Here is a 15,374-nt window from a genome sequence, read left to right as displayed (position 1 = left end):
TTCGCTTCAGCGGGAGCAGGTCTGACTGTAATCATCAGAAGGCAAATGGGGACTAAGAAAGTGACTTTCATAACCACATTTAAATTTAGACCTGAACTTTAGAGAGTAAAGAGCGGTGGCGGCAAAACTTTTTTTTTTTTTGCATAAATGCCCTATGTGGGTACAAGGGTGGTATTAAATTATTCAGATGACATTTTCCTCTGGAAATTACCCCTAGTAAGCATTAAATGTGGGAGCATAAGGGGTGAAAGCTCATAGAAACTTCTGAAGCTGGCTTCTGAAAGTGGCTGGAGAGCTCAGCACAAACAGTTAGAGACTGCTGGGTGACAGGATTAAGCGTGTGTGGCTGGACCAGAACCGAAAGACTCGACCTTAGCTGACAAGGAGTGTTCTCAAAGCAACGTGCAACCCAGGAACCGCTTCACTCCGATTCCTCATCTGCTGTGAGGGCAAGAGCTCAAACCTCAGAACGCGAGGCTGGTTCTTTCCGCGTTACCCAAACGTTCCCAGCAGAAGCATATTCCTGAGTAAAAGAAGATGAATAGGCCTCAGATAGGCAACGATTGTGGTTCAGTTCCTAGGAAACAGCAAATACTGTCGGGGGGGGCTCCAAGATCTCTGATCTTTTAACTAAAAGGATTCCAGAAGTAAAACAGGAATATGTTTTCATCAGTCAAGTGATCAATGCCAGCAAAGGGTGATTTTTCCATAGTTAGTTCACAGGATCTCTAGATACTGAAAAATACTGAGGGCTGAAGTCTACTAAGAAACATTTTGTTACACCTAAACTGCTAAAAATATCCAGAGTAGGTAAAACCCAAACTTAATCTGCTCCCTTCCAAGACCAAGAGAACCCTTTTAGAATAATTATCTTTCACAGACACCCCTCGCTGGGCAAGGGAATGGACAGGGAAGCACAGGAATCAACCACGTGTTTCACAGTCCTGCCAGCTGAAGCAGACTCTCCGTCTACAGCATTCCACATCCTCAGGACAGAAGATCACCTACGCTATTGAATGGGCTTTTGGCAGACACCGGAAGGTTCCTGCCACCCCCCTTCGCAACACAGCCCCCTCTGCGAAGCCATTGCTGTGGGCTCAGATCTATAGGTACGGCTTGCTGCCTGTCCAGAGGAAAAAAATTGCAGGAACTTGAGTTTAATGACATTTTGTTCATTCTCTTCTATGGCTGAGGCCTCTCACGAGCCATGTGAAGAGTCCTTGATCAAAGCTTTAGTTGTGCTGTCACTTTAATCTGGTACCAGCGGCACTGCTGCTGCATCACCTCTCCTTTACTTATTCCTATCCCTCCCTTATGCTGGAATGAGCATTTTTCTAGCTCTGTAGTAAACTGAGCTGTATTAAAAATGACATGATTACTTTAGTTTTGTTTACTGCATCAGCACTGGTACTTGTGCCAGTACAAGCAGAGTGCCTTTGATAGCACTGCTGTTTATTCATGCTTGTGGAGTTCCACTGTGATTCTACTTCCCACAAATTCAAAGTTCAGAACTGAATTCCAGAAAGTAAGGGTGGAAATTCTCTAAATACAGTTTTGTATCACTGAGGAGGCTGCTTTCCATAATTTTGCTAGTCCTGCGTCCAAACACGTGAACGGCACTTGCAATAATGTTAAAATAGGAAGTCTGGACATGCTTGTTCGAAAACTGCAAATTCATTCTGGCTTTCTGCATACTAATTTATGCAGACAAACCCAAAGCTGTCTGCATGGCACAAGGCCAAGAGACTTTGTGCAAAAAAAATAAAGTATATAAAAAAGTATTATCTTCAGAAATACGTAGAGTATAGGGCAGAAGAATAAGCTCATGCAGACTAGGATAGGTAGAGCAATCTCCTGATGGATTTAGGCAGGTCCCTGGCATCCCACCTCCCGCAGGAGGCTGCAGCCCGAGCGCACCTCGGCTTTCACCAAGTTGCATGTATGGAGGTGGGGCGGCGTTTGCAGGTACTGCTGCTGGCCGCTTACCCTTCAACAGAGCCACTCTTTTTAGTTTCTATCACTCCATCTCCCCAACAAAGATAATCAGAGCTGCGCTGATGTCAACGATCAGCGCCAGACCCTAAGGTCACTGCTGTTGGGCCAAACCAGCTATTTCCATTCAATGCATCCGGAATTGCAGGGAACAGCGTCAGTATTTACCTCATCAGAAAAGGTGCTGGACAAGACCTAACGATGTTTTTCACGGAGTAAGAAAGTGAGATAAAGTCCAAGAGAACTGTTTCCAGTATGTACTACAGGAATATTTTTATACATGAAAGATGCCTGTAAGAATTTTTTTTTTTTAACACATTTACAATTTCAATTTTTGTAGAAAGTGGCAAAGTTCTGAAGAAAGGACTTTTCATTACTCATATTTTATAAGCAAACTGAAATCTGTTAACCTTTTACCTCAATGTTTATAAATGGAAAAATAACGGATCGATTTGCTGCCATCATTCCAGTCCAGTATTCAGGCTGGAAGCACAGTAAGAAGTACTGCCTGCATTATTCCATGAGCATAAACCACCTTTAAAGTCGAAGGAAAATAAGAATGCTTCTACACCTAGCTTACACTCATCGAAATGCACATACGTTTATACATGCCAAAGAACTTGGCAAGAACTGCTAAAACCAAACTGATGTTGTAGGGTTTAATTTCTTCCATCTACAAGAATCTACAATTATAAAAGTCTCATCTTCAAACTTTACAGTACATTTACATTAGCAAACATCCCACAGCTTTGGGGTTTTTGTACAAACATCGTTTTACACTTTAATACAGATGAAAATACTGTTCTCTGGCACCTCATTTCCTCCCTGGTGCCTGTGTATTACAGTTTTGATCCATGCTTCTGGAATCTTCAGCTCAAGCAATAGGGACTGATCAACAGGTCACAGCTTCTGCAACTCCAAAGTTTGAAATAATGAGAAAATCTACCACTTGTTTGTATAACAATCAACAGTTTATTAATGGATATGGTGAAATTTTAGCTATCCACCAAAGATGTGTAAAAAATTGTCATGAAAGTAAAAATAAATAAAGCTGTTTTTAAAATCAGTCTCGTTTTACATCTCAGTTCAGAATGCAACATTTAACACAAAACTGTCATTGAAGTTTTAAAGAAGTCTACTGATATTCAAATTACAGCTTTTATGACAAATCTAATGAGAACTGAAACTGATTTGGTTTTAGGTTTAAAGACTTTCACATTCAAATACAGTGTCTTGTTTAGCACAATACTTCCTTTGACAGTGATGGGCAACAGTGATGACATATTGCTGTATTTTGACATAAGGCACTATGATATGAATATGCCATACACTTGCCTTATGTCACATATATCCATTGCTGACCAGTGACTTCTGTCAAATACAAAATGAAAAAGTTTCAGAATACAGTGCATTTTAATGAAGGACATCATGTGAAGTCTTCCAGCAAATGTTTTGAAGACATTTTGAAATACAAGCCTACATTTTAACATAAGCTTTTGTCATGCTGCTTTTTTTTTGCGACATCACTGAGGGGAATAGACTCATCAGCCACCACTAAGTCCCAATACACATTCTCAACCATCCTGCTCTGTTCTATTGCAGTCACTGTTCTTGAGACAAACTTGACCCAGAAACTTTGTTCAAGTTCTCCTACCAACGTGTATACATTCACAGCAGTCATTCACTTTCAGTCTCCTTTTGTTTGGCACCTGTTGACAGAAGAGGAAAGGATGTGTGATTTCCTTACGCACATAGCGCTTGGCTTCTGGAAAAGCTCAGCTCACTCTGCTGCAACTCTGACCACGTTATCAGAATCTTAGGACTGGGTACCATTTATAAGGAACACACAGCAGGGCTACGGAATGCTAACGCGAACAGAGTGAGGAAGGCCTTGAGAGCATTATTGCTTCTAACTCCATTGGCAAGGCAGTCTAAGGAAATCTTATGGGAAGTTACTAAAAGTGGCTTTGAAGATTCTCCCCAGCACAGAAATTTATTTAAAAAAAAACCCAACAAACCCAAAACAACCAAAAAGCCACACCCCAAACCTGCCCATCAGCTTAGAAGCCAGGCTTAATCATCATAACAGCGTCCACAAATGAAGTCCTGCTTGAGAACAAACTATGTAAGAATTCAGTTTAACTACGCTGTGTTGATGGACCCATTTGTCCTGGCTCAGAGGCAGACTTGCTCACAGGAGGGATCTGAGAGATCCGTTCAGCAGGACTGTGTAGCATCTTGCCTTTTCTCCAAGTACTCAAACTAGCCATGGGTTCAGTCGTTGCCCAGCATGTGGCTGGTTTGGCTTCAGCGTCCAGCTCTAGAGAGCAAGAACCTCTTGCCAGCAACCTGGAGTTACTACTTGTAATGTATAATCAAACACTGAAAGACTCATAAAATGCATCCAGTTTTCACATTGCAGCTGATACTTTTTCCCCAACACAGGCTGCTCTTAATTCCTGCCAGTCAATACACTTTCCTTTCTAGTCAGTGGAGAGAAATGGTCACTTTTAGAGCACGATTTATCTGGTTGTTCTTAGGCATCCACTTTAAGAGGTAAATCCCACTCTGGACTCTACAGACTACACTGCAGACATCCTCACTTCATGAGACAAATCCCAATCTAAAATTGGGCAGTTGCCTGTGGAACTGCAATCTCATGCCTAACTGCTCCTAAAAATGCCATCCCTCACCTCATCTCTTCCAGTGGCACAACCCTGCCCCGTCTGCGCCCCTAACGCCTGTACTCAGTACCAGGCTCTCCTGTGAGCCAGTTTAGTGTGCCAAACTGACAGAACTCAGCAGCTTTTTTGCTGGCCTGGTTTCCTGTTAGATCAAGAAGTAGCTCACAGAGGGATCTCGTGAGTGCAGGTCTGCCACACGCTGAACGCCAGAAGAACACGGCCCAGAGTGTGGGAGCAGGAACTGCCCTTTTAATGACAGAACACTGTTATATGAGCTCACAGAGCTGCAACTTAAGGGTCCATGTAATTCCAGTATAACAAAGCTCTTTGTCAGTATCCAGATTCACCTTTTCTGTCTCAACTTAGCACCATTAACAGTAAATTCTATTTTCCTTGGATCCTTCTACCCTCCAGTCATGAGGGAAACTACCTCCTCTGCCTGGAGAGGCACCATCTGCCTGTCTTTACATCTCCCTCTTAGAGAATTGAGGGGTATATGTCCCTCCTTTCTAGGCAATGAGCCCATCTGGCCCAGGCCTTTGGGCTGATTTCTCATACTCATCCGTACCTTTCACAGAAAGCTGAGTTACTTGCTCTTCCAGGTCATTAAAAGGCACTAGATGCACTGACATAATACCTCCAGCAGTCCCACTGGTTACTTCTTTTCAGAGGAGAAATCTTACTATTTTAAAAAGCTACGTTAAGTTTCTTTAAACCTATAGAGGAGAAAGGCTTTTATGTTATCATGTTACCTATCAGTGCAAGTAAGAGATCCCAGTTAAGCTCACGTTTAGACCTTCTTTTTTGAAGAACATATCCAGCTCCGTTTGCTTAGTCTGATTTTTTTTTTGAGGCAAAATTCTAATCCTCAAGACATTTTTTGTCTTCCTCACAAAGCCAAAAAGAGGGCTTTGCTTTAGTAGTTGTGACACTGACGTCATTTATGTGATCAAAGTGAAGTTACAACTAAGAACGTAAAGCAGGTTAGTAACTTGGGCAAAAGTTAAAAAAAACCCACCAAACCACCTCTCCTCCCCCAGCCAACCAACATAAAAGTAGCAGAAATAAACCTATTGTTGGATGCTCTTGTTAAAAGGAACCCAATCATGTTTAGCAATACGCTAGAGCTTTCTACTGGAATAGTTCTGGTGGTCTGGGGTGACGTCTCTGACATAGTTGTGCCAACCAAACCGCACGGCATAGCTGGACAACCGCAGGGCTCCGAGGAGGTGGTTTTGCAGAGCTAGTGGAAAGAAAGCACAGCTGCATCCACACTGGGAACATTTGGCCAGAGAACAGAAATTCAGGAAGGTGGGGAAGGTGCCCTGTTGTAGATGTTGTCTATACAGGCAACGTTCAACTTTATCCTGTTTTTCCTGTTAAAATATTAATCAAGACCTTTTTTTCCTAAAAAGAAGATATAAGGACAGCAATGACGTTCATGAAGCTTCTGCATGCATTCCTCAGAGAACAAAAGACTGACAGTTAATATTTTGTCAGCTTTTTCCTGAAGACAAATGAAAAGTGTATTTAAGAACTATGATCAAACAGTTACAAAAGTTGAAAATCAAGAGTTTGTCATTGTCAAATAAATTAAAACCAGCAGGGTGTACACACTACCAAATGACTTATGGCAACATCCATACCTGCTGGTGTGAGTACCAAAGCTTGTAGAATGTCAGAAAGGGAGATGATACCCACAATGCTATCTGCTTCATTCACTACCACCAAACGATGAACCTGCAAGCAGGGAAACTATTTTGAGATATTTGCCTGATTTAAAATAATAGCTAAAGCAAAGAAAAACAAAAAAAATCTTAAAGTAATGGAGTATGAAGACAAGTAGAAAAAAAAAAAAGAATGGTTCAAAGTGTTAGCAACACCAATCTCATACAGCAGTACAAACATGCTTACCCTACATAAATGAAAACTAGCGCATGCTTAAAAAGCACACGGCTATCTGACATGGCAACAAAATCAGACTTGAAGTGATAGCTAAGCCAAGATCTAGGTCTTTAAATTAATTCTGCTCTCAAGAAGTGGCACTCACATCAAACACTTTTCCCCATCTTACAGGCTCTGCCCAACTCAGCCTGCGATCTCAAAAAATAAGATACAGTAGTAAAATGAGGCTTCCTTCTGAAAAATACTTTCGCAGAGAGAGGCACAGCACTAAAACTTGTTGTATCTTGACATGTCCAAGTTGGTTTTAACCTAATTTTTCTCACAGGACTACAAAATTGAAACTCAGTACCAGATTGGTTTTAAAATCCTCATTTTGCATGAAGACAGAAAAAAAAAAAGATTCAGCTTGTCTGTGCAAACTCACTCTAGAGTTAATAAACACAAGGACACAACATGGAAGAAAGACATCAACAGTAAGACTATATTTTTAAGTAATGATTTTATCATTACAAATCTATTCTAGGAAATGTTCTATACTGCAAAACTTTTGTCCTAACTGTGGGAAAGTAAGTGGATACTCCGATATCCTGAGGCTCATTGGGCAGAGCAGGCTACAGCAGTGAAAGATGACTGTAGAACCTGGATTGCCTGAATGTCAGTTCTGGCACCAGAATCCACCGCAACTAGAGTTGTATAACCTAAACACCACAGCTGAACCAGCTCATAAGTAAGCAATCCTAAAAAGGGTGTTTGTCAAAAGTTGAGAGCCTACTACGTGTTTACTTTTAACCTAAGTGAATTCTCTCCACTATTTTAAGCTCAAATAATCAGATATAACGGTGAAAAAAGTGAAAAGAATTTTTCTCATCTTCTCACGGAAGTGATAGTCTTGATTTAATAGATATGCTAATTTATGGTTAAGGTCAACCACTTTGTTGCTAGTCACATACAAGAAAAGAGGAGCTCTGAATTATTTGAACACCTGACACAGGGAGGAAAGAAAAAGAGGGTGGGAGAGAAAAAGATTGTTGCATTTTCTTTTTGATGAAACTATGTTGGTGATATTTTAGATGGAGTTATTGGTTTTTGTATATGCACATATTCAATAATTTTATTCTTCTCTCAGTGTAATGAATTCAAGAAAAATGGACAATGTAATTGTTTCATTTCCAGTAAGATCCAGCACTCGTCTAGGAGCTAAAAATAGCATGTAGTTTTGACTGACTCATTTTTACATATAATCTCACTATGTTTAGACTGAACCAAAGGGTAGGAGTTGTTCTTAAAACCCAAATGTCTAAAAGCTTCTCAAGATAGTACTAAAATTATACAAATTTGAAATTTGTGTACCAGCAGTTAGAATTATTTAATTTCAGGAAGAAGCTCAAGCAGATGCAGAAAGTTACAAGTAAAAATTGCTTAATGGAAGTTCTAAGGAGATATTAACAAAGTGGGAGTTTTACTCATATCAAGTATATGTATAGTTACAGCCCTGAAAACAAACAAACAAAAAATCTTGTAATTGAAGAAGTTAAAGCATCTACATGGAGTTGATCACACCTTGGAGACAACTGAAACGGTTAAGAACGGATTTTCTTCTGCAGAGAGGCGTAACAGGGGAGGAAGACCTACATACTCATTCACCTCTGTGTATAAGAAAGTTCCCAGTACCAACAAACAAGATAAACAGCACCAAAAGAATGGAAATCACACAGATACATCATTTACAAGAGCGGTGAGTGAAGGTTTATTCACAAGAATTGATTTTCTGGCCCTGTTTCACAATATTTGTATGAGAACGGTGCAGCACTCCGCATGCATTAACTAATTGTACCCATTAAATTTCCTGAACAATAGGCCAATCAACCTAGCTATGAGCTGGAGTTTAAAGAATTATTTGTCTGCAAAACTTATGGCAGGCTTGGAAGAAACCCAATTCTTTCAAAAAAGCTTTGCATTCAGTTCAGTTAATGTCATAAAACAGAAACACAAATAACCAAGTATTAGTCCAGATGTACTGTACATATCTTGCACAGTCCTATAAACATCTATAATCTAAGTCTATAAAGGAAACTGATACCCAACACGTGTTATGAAAAAATACTTTCACCAAGTAACCAAAATAACTTAGAAAGGACAAATTTCTGCTATTTATTAGTTTGGTAATACAACTGTTAACTTACAGTAAAGAGAAAAATAAAAAGCGAACTCACCTCAGCCTTCACTATTCTATCCACAATGGTCTCCAGTGTTTCCAGCATACTACACTTTACAACACCTTCAAAATACTGAGAACGGTGCTGTAGGGCTTGCGTCACCGTGATATCTAGGTTATTATATGTTTTTTCAGCAGCAAGATTCTGGAAAAAAAAAAAAAAAAGGCACGTAACACATTTCAGTACTTAGTAATAAAATACTCAATAAAGTAAATATTTTGGCATCAAGTAGATAGACAGTTCTGGTGTAAATTGAGTCTATTCCAAGTCACATATTAAACAAAGCAGATGCTCTTCAGCTTCAGTTTTTGGGAACAGTCGAGCATGCAATTATGTTAAACGCCATGTAACAGACTGGGTTAATTGGTAAAACTGTTTTGTGATATGCATTAGGCCAATGAAAATCTCCTTACTTTGCTATCTGATATTTGGCTTGATGTCATTCATCCTGCTTTTGCCATGAGTAGAAAATGTAAAGATGAAGTTCTACAGATTTTAGAATACACAGAATATAATTTAAGAATACACAATTTTTTGTTGTTTGTTTTTCAGAAGATACGGGAGGACACCAACTGCTCTGAACATCACCCATGAAGTAGATCTTAGTGGAGAGCTAAGGAGAGAACAAATTAAAGATTTTCTTCGCCTTTCTTATTTGTGGGCTCAAACTCCCTCTCCTGGACTATGCTGGCACTGCCATTTGACAACAATGTGTATATATATTTTAATAAGTACTGCAAAAATAATATAAATGAAACCCCATCGCTACCACTAAAAATAAGAAGATTTTTAAAAAGAGATTGAAAGCTGACATTCTCAACTTTCATTTTGAGAACAGGACCATGCTTGTAGCAAGAGGACTTTGTCCAGACCAGCAAAAGCTTTCTTTGTAGGTGAGACCACAGCGATATTTTGCTGGTGTTGGCACATCCTGGCCTATTGATTTTGTGTACTGAGCACCGAAGGAAGAACAAAGACATTTACAATGAAAACACTGCACCAAGCAATAAAATGAGATAATTTTTGCCTAGAATATACTCTGACTGGTCAAGTTTTTGGATTAAATTACACTGAACATGACAAGATAGGTTTGAGATGATCATGAAGATACGAGCAGTTTTAGTTAGCTCATTTAGCTAATTCCTAAGGACATTAGGAGAACACAAAAAGCCTCTACAAACTGAGGTCACACTACCCACTATAACTAGTGTAATATAAAACTATTTCTATACCATCACACCATTCCCAGGTTTCTCCCATCAAGACCCTGAAAATTAATTCAGAACTGTATTAAAATGAAAGAAATCTATCAACTTAGCCAGCTGTATATACAGGCATAGCTTAAACTGCTGATTTAGCTAAACATATTAGCCATGTGGTTTATAGGTAAAAATCATCAGTTGCATCTTGCAAATTTTATGTTTATTGGAAGATCAGATTATACATTTCAGACTTTTTTTTTTTCTTATTTTAAAGCTTGAAGATCAGGTTGAAGCAGACAGATGAAAAACTGGAAGCCTTGGAGGTGATTAATTTTTAAGAATAGAAGATAGGCAAAGCAAATGAAGTATTACATATCTTCAAACTGCTTCACTGTAAAGTTATTAGAGTACATACACATCCAAAGCCAGAAGATGTTCAAGGATGCCACACCACCAAGAACAAAATATCTTTTTCCCCCCATTTAATAAGCAAATTAGTGTATGTGAGGAAAATCTCAAATAATCAATAGATGCCCTAACTCTTTCCCATGTTACTAGCTTGGAACAAACAATTATATCCTGAAGCCTTTGTGGTGGGTTATTTTTTCTGTTCTCAAAACGTAATTTTTCCAAATAAATGATCCAGCATCTCTAGAAATCCTATGGTTTTTGTTGCCCTATCACTTAAATGAGAAAACAAGTGAAAAACATAAGGAACCCTCTTCCTTTTGGTGTCTTTCTGAAAAACAATGGGTAATAAAAGAAACATGTCCTGCCTCAAAGTCTAACACAGTTACAAAATAAATTGAAATGCCAAACCCACCAACTGTGAAATTTCACTGCCTTTGGTACGTTAGATCACTCTCGTTACAGCTACTACGTATTCCGCGACCAGCCTTTATGGCAGAACAGGATCTTACACAGTAGAGAATCCCAAAGAACAAAAAGACAAACGCCTCGAAAAGACAGGCAAGAACAGTGACATTGCGAAATTTTTGGTATGAAGAGCACTGTTTGCAGCCAGAGATATTTATAAGCTTAAAGTATTTCTATTTGGGACTATTCTCCATGTTTCTGAAAGCATTCTACACAGTGTTTCAGACATGTGGATTCTTCATTAGCACTAGCAGGCTGGTGGAATAAGCAACTTGGGCACTTAAATCTCCAAAAAATCATGTAGCTATCAGAAGTTCCAATTAGAAGGCAGATGCATACAGCTGAGAGGGGACAGGGATAAAAAAACCCACACAAAACTCTAAATATATTTTTCAATTTTCTGAAACCTCAAGACTATAAGAGCCCTTGCTCTCCAAGGATGGCAAATCATGGCATGAATCTGACTATGCTGTTGCACTCCTGAGGGAAAACCAGAAACAATGTCCTGAATTCGATCTAAACCAGAAGGAATACAGATGTAATACCCCGGAGTCAGAGACTTGCACAGAAGAATGGGCCAAGTAGTTTTAATTCACTGAGAAGGTCAAGTCGTACAAAGTACGCAGACTGCATGGAGAAATCTGCATTCTCTTTGAAAATAGACCGTGGAATGGCAGCGGCTGGGAAAAGAAAATCCTGTCTCAAAAATAGAAACAAACGTAAAAAGCCTATGCCCTCTTTTTGTAAAAGTACAGCCAGATCTAATTTTGGGTAACATCCAGAGCAGTAGATGCCTGTGTGCAAGTAGTATTACTAGCTTAAATAAACAATAATTTAAAAAAACACTGTGCAGGGTGAATTGAATCTGGTTTATTCAGTTTGTTAACTAAAGCCTAAGGAACAAAATAGCCAAAATTCATATATTAACAAGTTAATTTGCAAATGCTTACTGCATATAAAATATTTAATAGAATTTAAGAGATATACTTACTATTACATCAAATTTGGAATAAATATCTACAACTTTTCCTAAAAAGAAAACCAAAAGTTAATAAAGCGCTTAAAATACAAAATTAGTTTTCTTGCTTCCTGCTTTTGTGTGTTACCTTATAATTATACAGAAAGAAAACAGACAGGTCAAGAAAGAAAAATGGGGGAAAAACCCAAACAACCTACCAAACCATTAATTTCTTCCAAGCCTATAAACCTACATCGTGCATAAATAGTTCTTTATATGCCCTTTCCCCCTTGCCTTTTTTTTTTTAATTCTTTCTCCTCTCCCCACCCCCAATCAGTCCAGGGTCCAGCACCATTTATCTTCCCACGCTTTTGTATACAGAAGACTCAACACACACCTGACTCATCCACAACAGGTAATGCCGATATCCTTCTCTCTACAAATATATTCAAGGCTTTAATGATAGGAGTGTCTGGATGTATGAAGGCAATGTTGTGGTAAGTTCCTATTCCAAGTTCATCCAGATTCTTCTTCATAAAGGCAGGCTTTGGCATCTCTGACATCTAGGAAAGTCAGAATGAATGTATTTACAGGGCAGTTTTCTGCACCTACCATGTATGTTTCTGTATGACTGGTATATACATTAGGAAATCTGTATTCATGCATCCATCTACAGACTCCAAATGATTGTTATAGATTTGTTACAGTAATCTGCTACTAGATTAACGTAAAGCCAAAACAAGCCGAGATCTAGAAGCATTAATTCTGTTGAAAGAAACTCTAAATTGAGACTATGTAATTAAGTTTTTATGGTCATTTATTTATTTTTGCAGTAACCCATCACTAAAAGCTTTTGATCCTACGCTGTGTCATTCCCACTAAAACTGGGGAGATAAGACAGCAAAACATACTATACGCTTATTTTGAACTCTTGTTGCTGAGTAGATCTTCTGGAAAGGACAGCAAACAAATAGCCAAGACAAGACCTTGGCATTTAGGTTTCTTTAAATGACTACGACAATGTAAAGGTAATGTACAGGTCCTACATCAAGCTTTAATTTTTCTGTCATCAAAAAAAACCACGTACAGACACAATGAATATGGAAGTTTATCAAGAAGTTTCTGTACAAAGACTTAAATTACTTAAAGATTTCTATTGAGGGGAAAAAAACAGTTAAGCAAAGCACAACTTTAAATACTTACAAAAAGCTGGAGGAACTTGAGGATTCTTTTATGGGTAAGTATATAAAGTGCATTTCCACTGACAGGATCTATAACTGGCAATCTGTGGATTTTGTTTTTGATCAATGAATATACAGCATCAAAAAGGCTGAGGAGAAAAATATTATTTTTTTTTAAATGAATTCTAGCTGTCAATGAGTAACATCAAGTGATATATACACATATTTACAAACTTCCATGAAGTACATATCATGAGTAATTATTTGTATTATCTTTAATGTCACAGAAACCAGAAGTTAAGGAATTTCAAAATAACTTTTGCATCTGGTGAAACAGATAAACAACGATATGCTCATGAATGTCTAAAATCAGTAAGCAAATGTGATGGAAAGTGGCTTTTTGTGGTAGAAAGAATAGCAGAAATATTTCTGCACAAGTGTAAATTGTTTTTCCAGTGAGCGCTGCGCTCACAGCATCCCTGCACTCAGAATGGATATTTCTGTTCAGAGACTGACAAACAGTGAAAAACAGAGTGTTCTTGCCTTTAATGCATCTCAGTCCCAAACTTCTATAACATTTCATGTTCTGAGCTCATACACAATGTGTTCCGAGTCCATTACAGCAATGAACTATCCCCATTTGATACACATGGTGCCAAGATTCCCACCGCTGCACGGTAGATTCCACCCCTGGAGTAGCATTTAACTGCTCCTAAGTGCTGCAGTCTGTCACAGAACCCAAATCCATTTCCAGTTCAGGTCTTAAGGTGACTTACTGTATCCTTTTATGTAAGTCCTACTGCATCTTCTTTATTGCAATACTTCTCTTGCTGCACCTTTGACTGAAAGCAATTGTAGTATTTTGTTGCCTTAACAATATTCTTTGCAAACAGCTACCATTCAAAATACATTCCTTATGGCTTAACTGAATGACTTATTCGTGACTTAGTGGCAATTCATTTGAGGATACAGCATATCATTATTTTGAGGTAATCACTGGAGTTCCCTTCACCAGTTTCCTTCAATTGGACATAAACAATCCTATTCCACAAACTGAAAGCAAGAATCAGAACTTCGTTCTCCAGTTCAGCGATTATGTAGTACTCAAGTTAAGTGACCAACTAAAGCTCTCTCTCAAGTTACCTTGGTAAATAAGGTATAATGGCAGTTCAAAAACTATTTCTTTCAAATTCCATCAAGAACAAAAGGGCAGTCATTGATATTTTAAGGAACACCACCTAGCAGTAGAGCAGAACAACACACGCAGATATCGTCTTTCCTCTATTTAAGTAAAGTTACTTGTGTTGAGAAGTACTACAAGTTTTCAATTACTGTGACTGCTGAGAACACAACAGCTGAAAGGCTCTGTACAGTTTTTGATTTTCATGAAACAAACATGACTTGCAGGCTAGCTTGAAGGGTCATCATGTTGTCTTTTTTGCATATTTTTTGGCAATTAATTTTGATCCATGTCTAGTTCATTTACCAGAACAACTATATTGATAAAAGACAAAAGTTAAACTAGAAATTATTTTCTTTGGATAATTAAAAAAGTCCTCACTTGCAATAAAAAGCTCCCACACCTTCTTGATTACATTAAAAGACAGTCCTTCGTTATTGTACTTCAGTTTACAATATAAACTGTTTCTTATATGAAGAAGTCTTAAATTTGGTGTTGAAATGTAGTTAGTTTATTTCAAGTTAAGCAGACTGACAAGCAAAATCCTACCTTGCATCTGGGGAGATGTTCACTAAAGGTTTAAATGTCTCTTGTAAATAAAGCTCTGCGTATAGAAAATTAACAGACCATTACCAATTTATATGAAAACATTACCTTTTTTAAGAAAGCATTTTATGAATTCATTCATACAAAATTAAGTGGAAGAGAGAAAGCAATATATACAGTTACTTTAGATATTCTACCACTTATGCACATTCCTCTACACTGACAGTAAAAAGACAAAAGTTTAAAAGCAGGACTAAACTGATTACCACCAGGGGTCACTGCAACAACAGCAAATAATTCTTTACCAGTTCCTTTTCTGAGAGGGTCTGGTGCTGCAGAGAGTACTTCTAGGTATTATTTCATGGCATATAGTCTTTTTTTTTAACATAAAGATTCCTCCCTGCATTCAGCACTTCTGTTCACACCCAGCACATTCTATGAATTTCTGGTCACATCACACAATTCACTCAGGCATAGCTTGTTGCTCAGCCATCAGTTCACTCAATACGTAGGGCCATCTAGTCATTCTGCATCCTGGCTCAGGCACGTTTCCATTCTACGTACACTCATCAACTCGATAGCCGTACATGCCACTTTACTCAGTTTCTTTTCTTCTTTCTTAAAGAGTAAGATG

General features: G+C 38.3%; 1 protein-coding gene across 9 annotated transcripts in view; it reads right to left on the bottom strand.

Moving 5' to 3' along the window:
* Positions 1-2,941: 2,941 nt before the first annotated feature.
* Positions 2,942-15,374, bottom strand: part of PRKAG2 (protein kinase AMP-activated non-catalytic subunit gamma 2) — a 224,251-nt gene continuing 211,818 nt past the window's right edge. For all 9 annotated transcript variants that reach the window (XM_054818179.1, XM_054818182.1, XM_054818181.1 and 6 more), the window contains 7 exons: positions 14,744-14,798; positions 13,037-13,163; positions 12,231-12,396; positions 11,867-11,904; positions 8,795-8,941; positions 6,323-6,416; positions 2,942-3,701 (listed from right to left, as the gene is read on the bottom strand). In XM_054818179.1, the coding sequence (XP_054674154.1) occupies positions 3,670-3,701; positions 6,323-6,416; positions 8,795-8,941; positions 11,867-11,904; positions 12,231-12,396; positions 13,037-13,163; positions 14,744-14,798 (659 nt within the window). In that variant the 3' untranslated portion in view covers positions 2,942-3,669. The remainder of the gene's footprint in view (positions 3,702-6,322; positions 6,417-8,794; positions 8,942-11,866; positions 11,905-12,230; positions 12,397-13,036; positions 13,164-14,743; positions 14,799-15,374) is intronic.

This window comes from Grus americana, chromosome 2, assembly GCF_028858705.1.
Source record: "Grus americana isolate bGruAme1 chromosome 2, bGruAme1.mat, whole genome shotgun sequence".
NCBI classification, from domain to species: Eukaryota; Metazoa; Chordata; class Aves; order Gruiformes; family Gruidae; genus Grus; species Grus americana.
The sequence above is the reverse complement of the archived record's forward strand: the minus strand, read 5'-3'. Positions and strand labels throughout refer to the sequence as shown.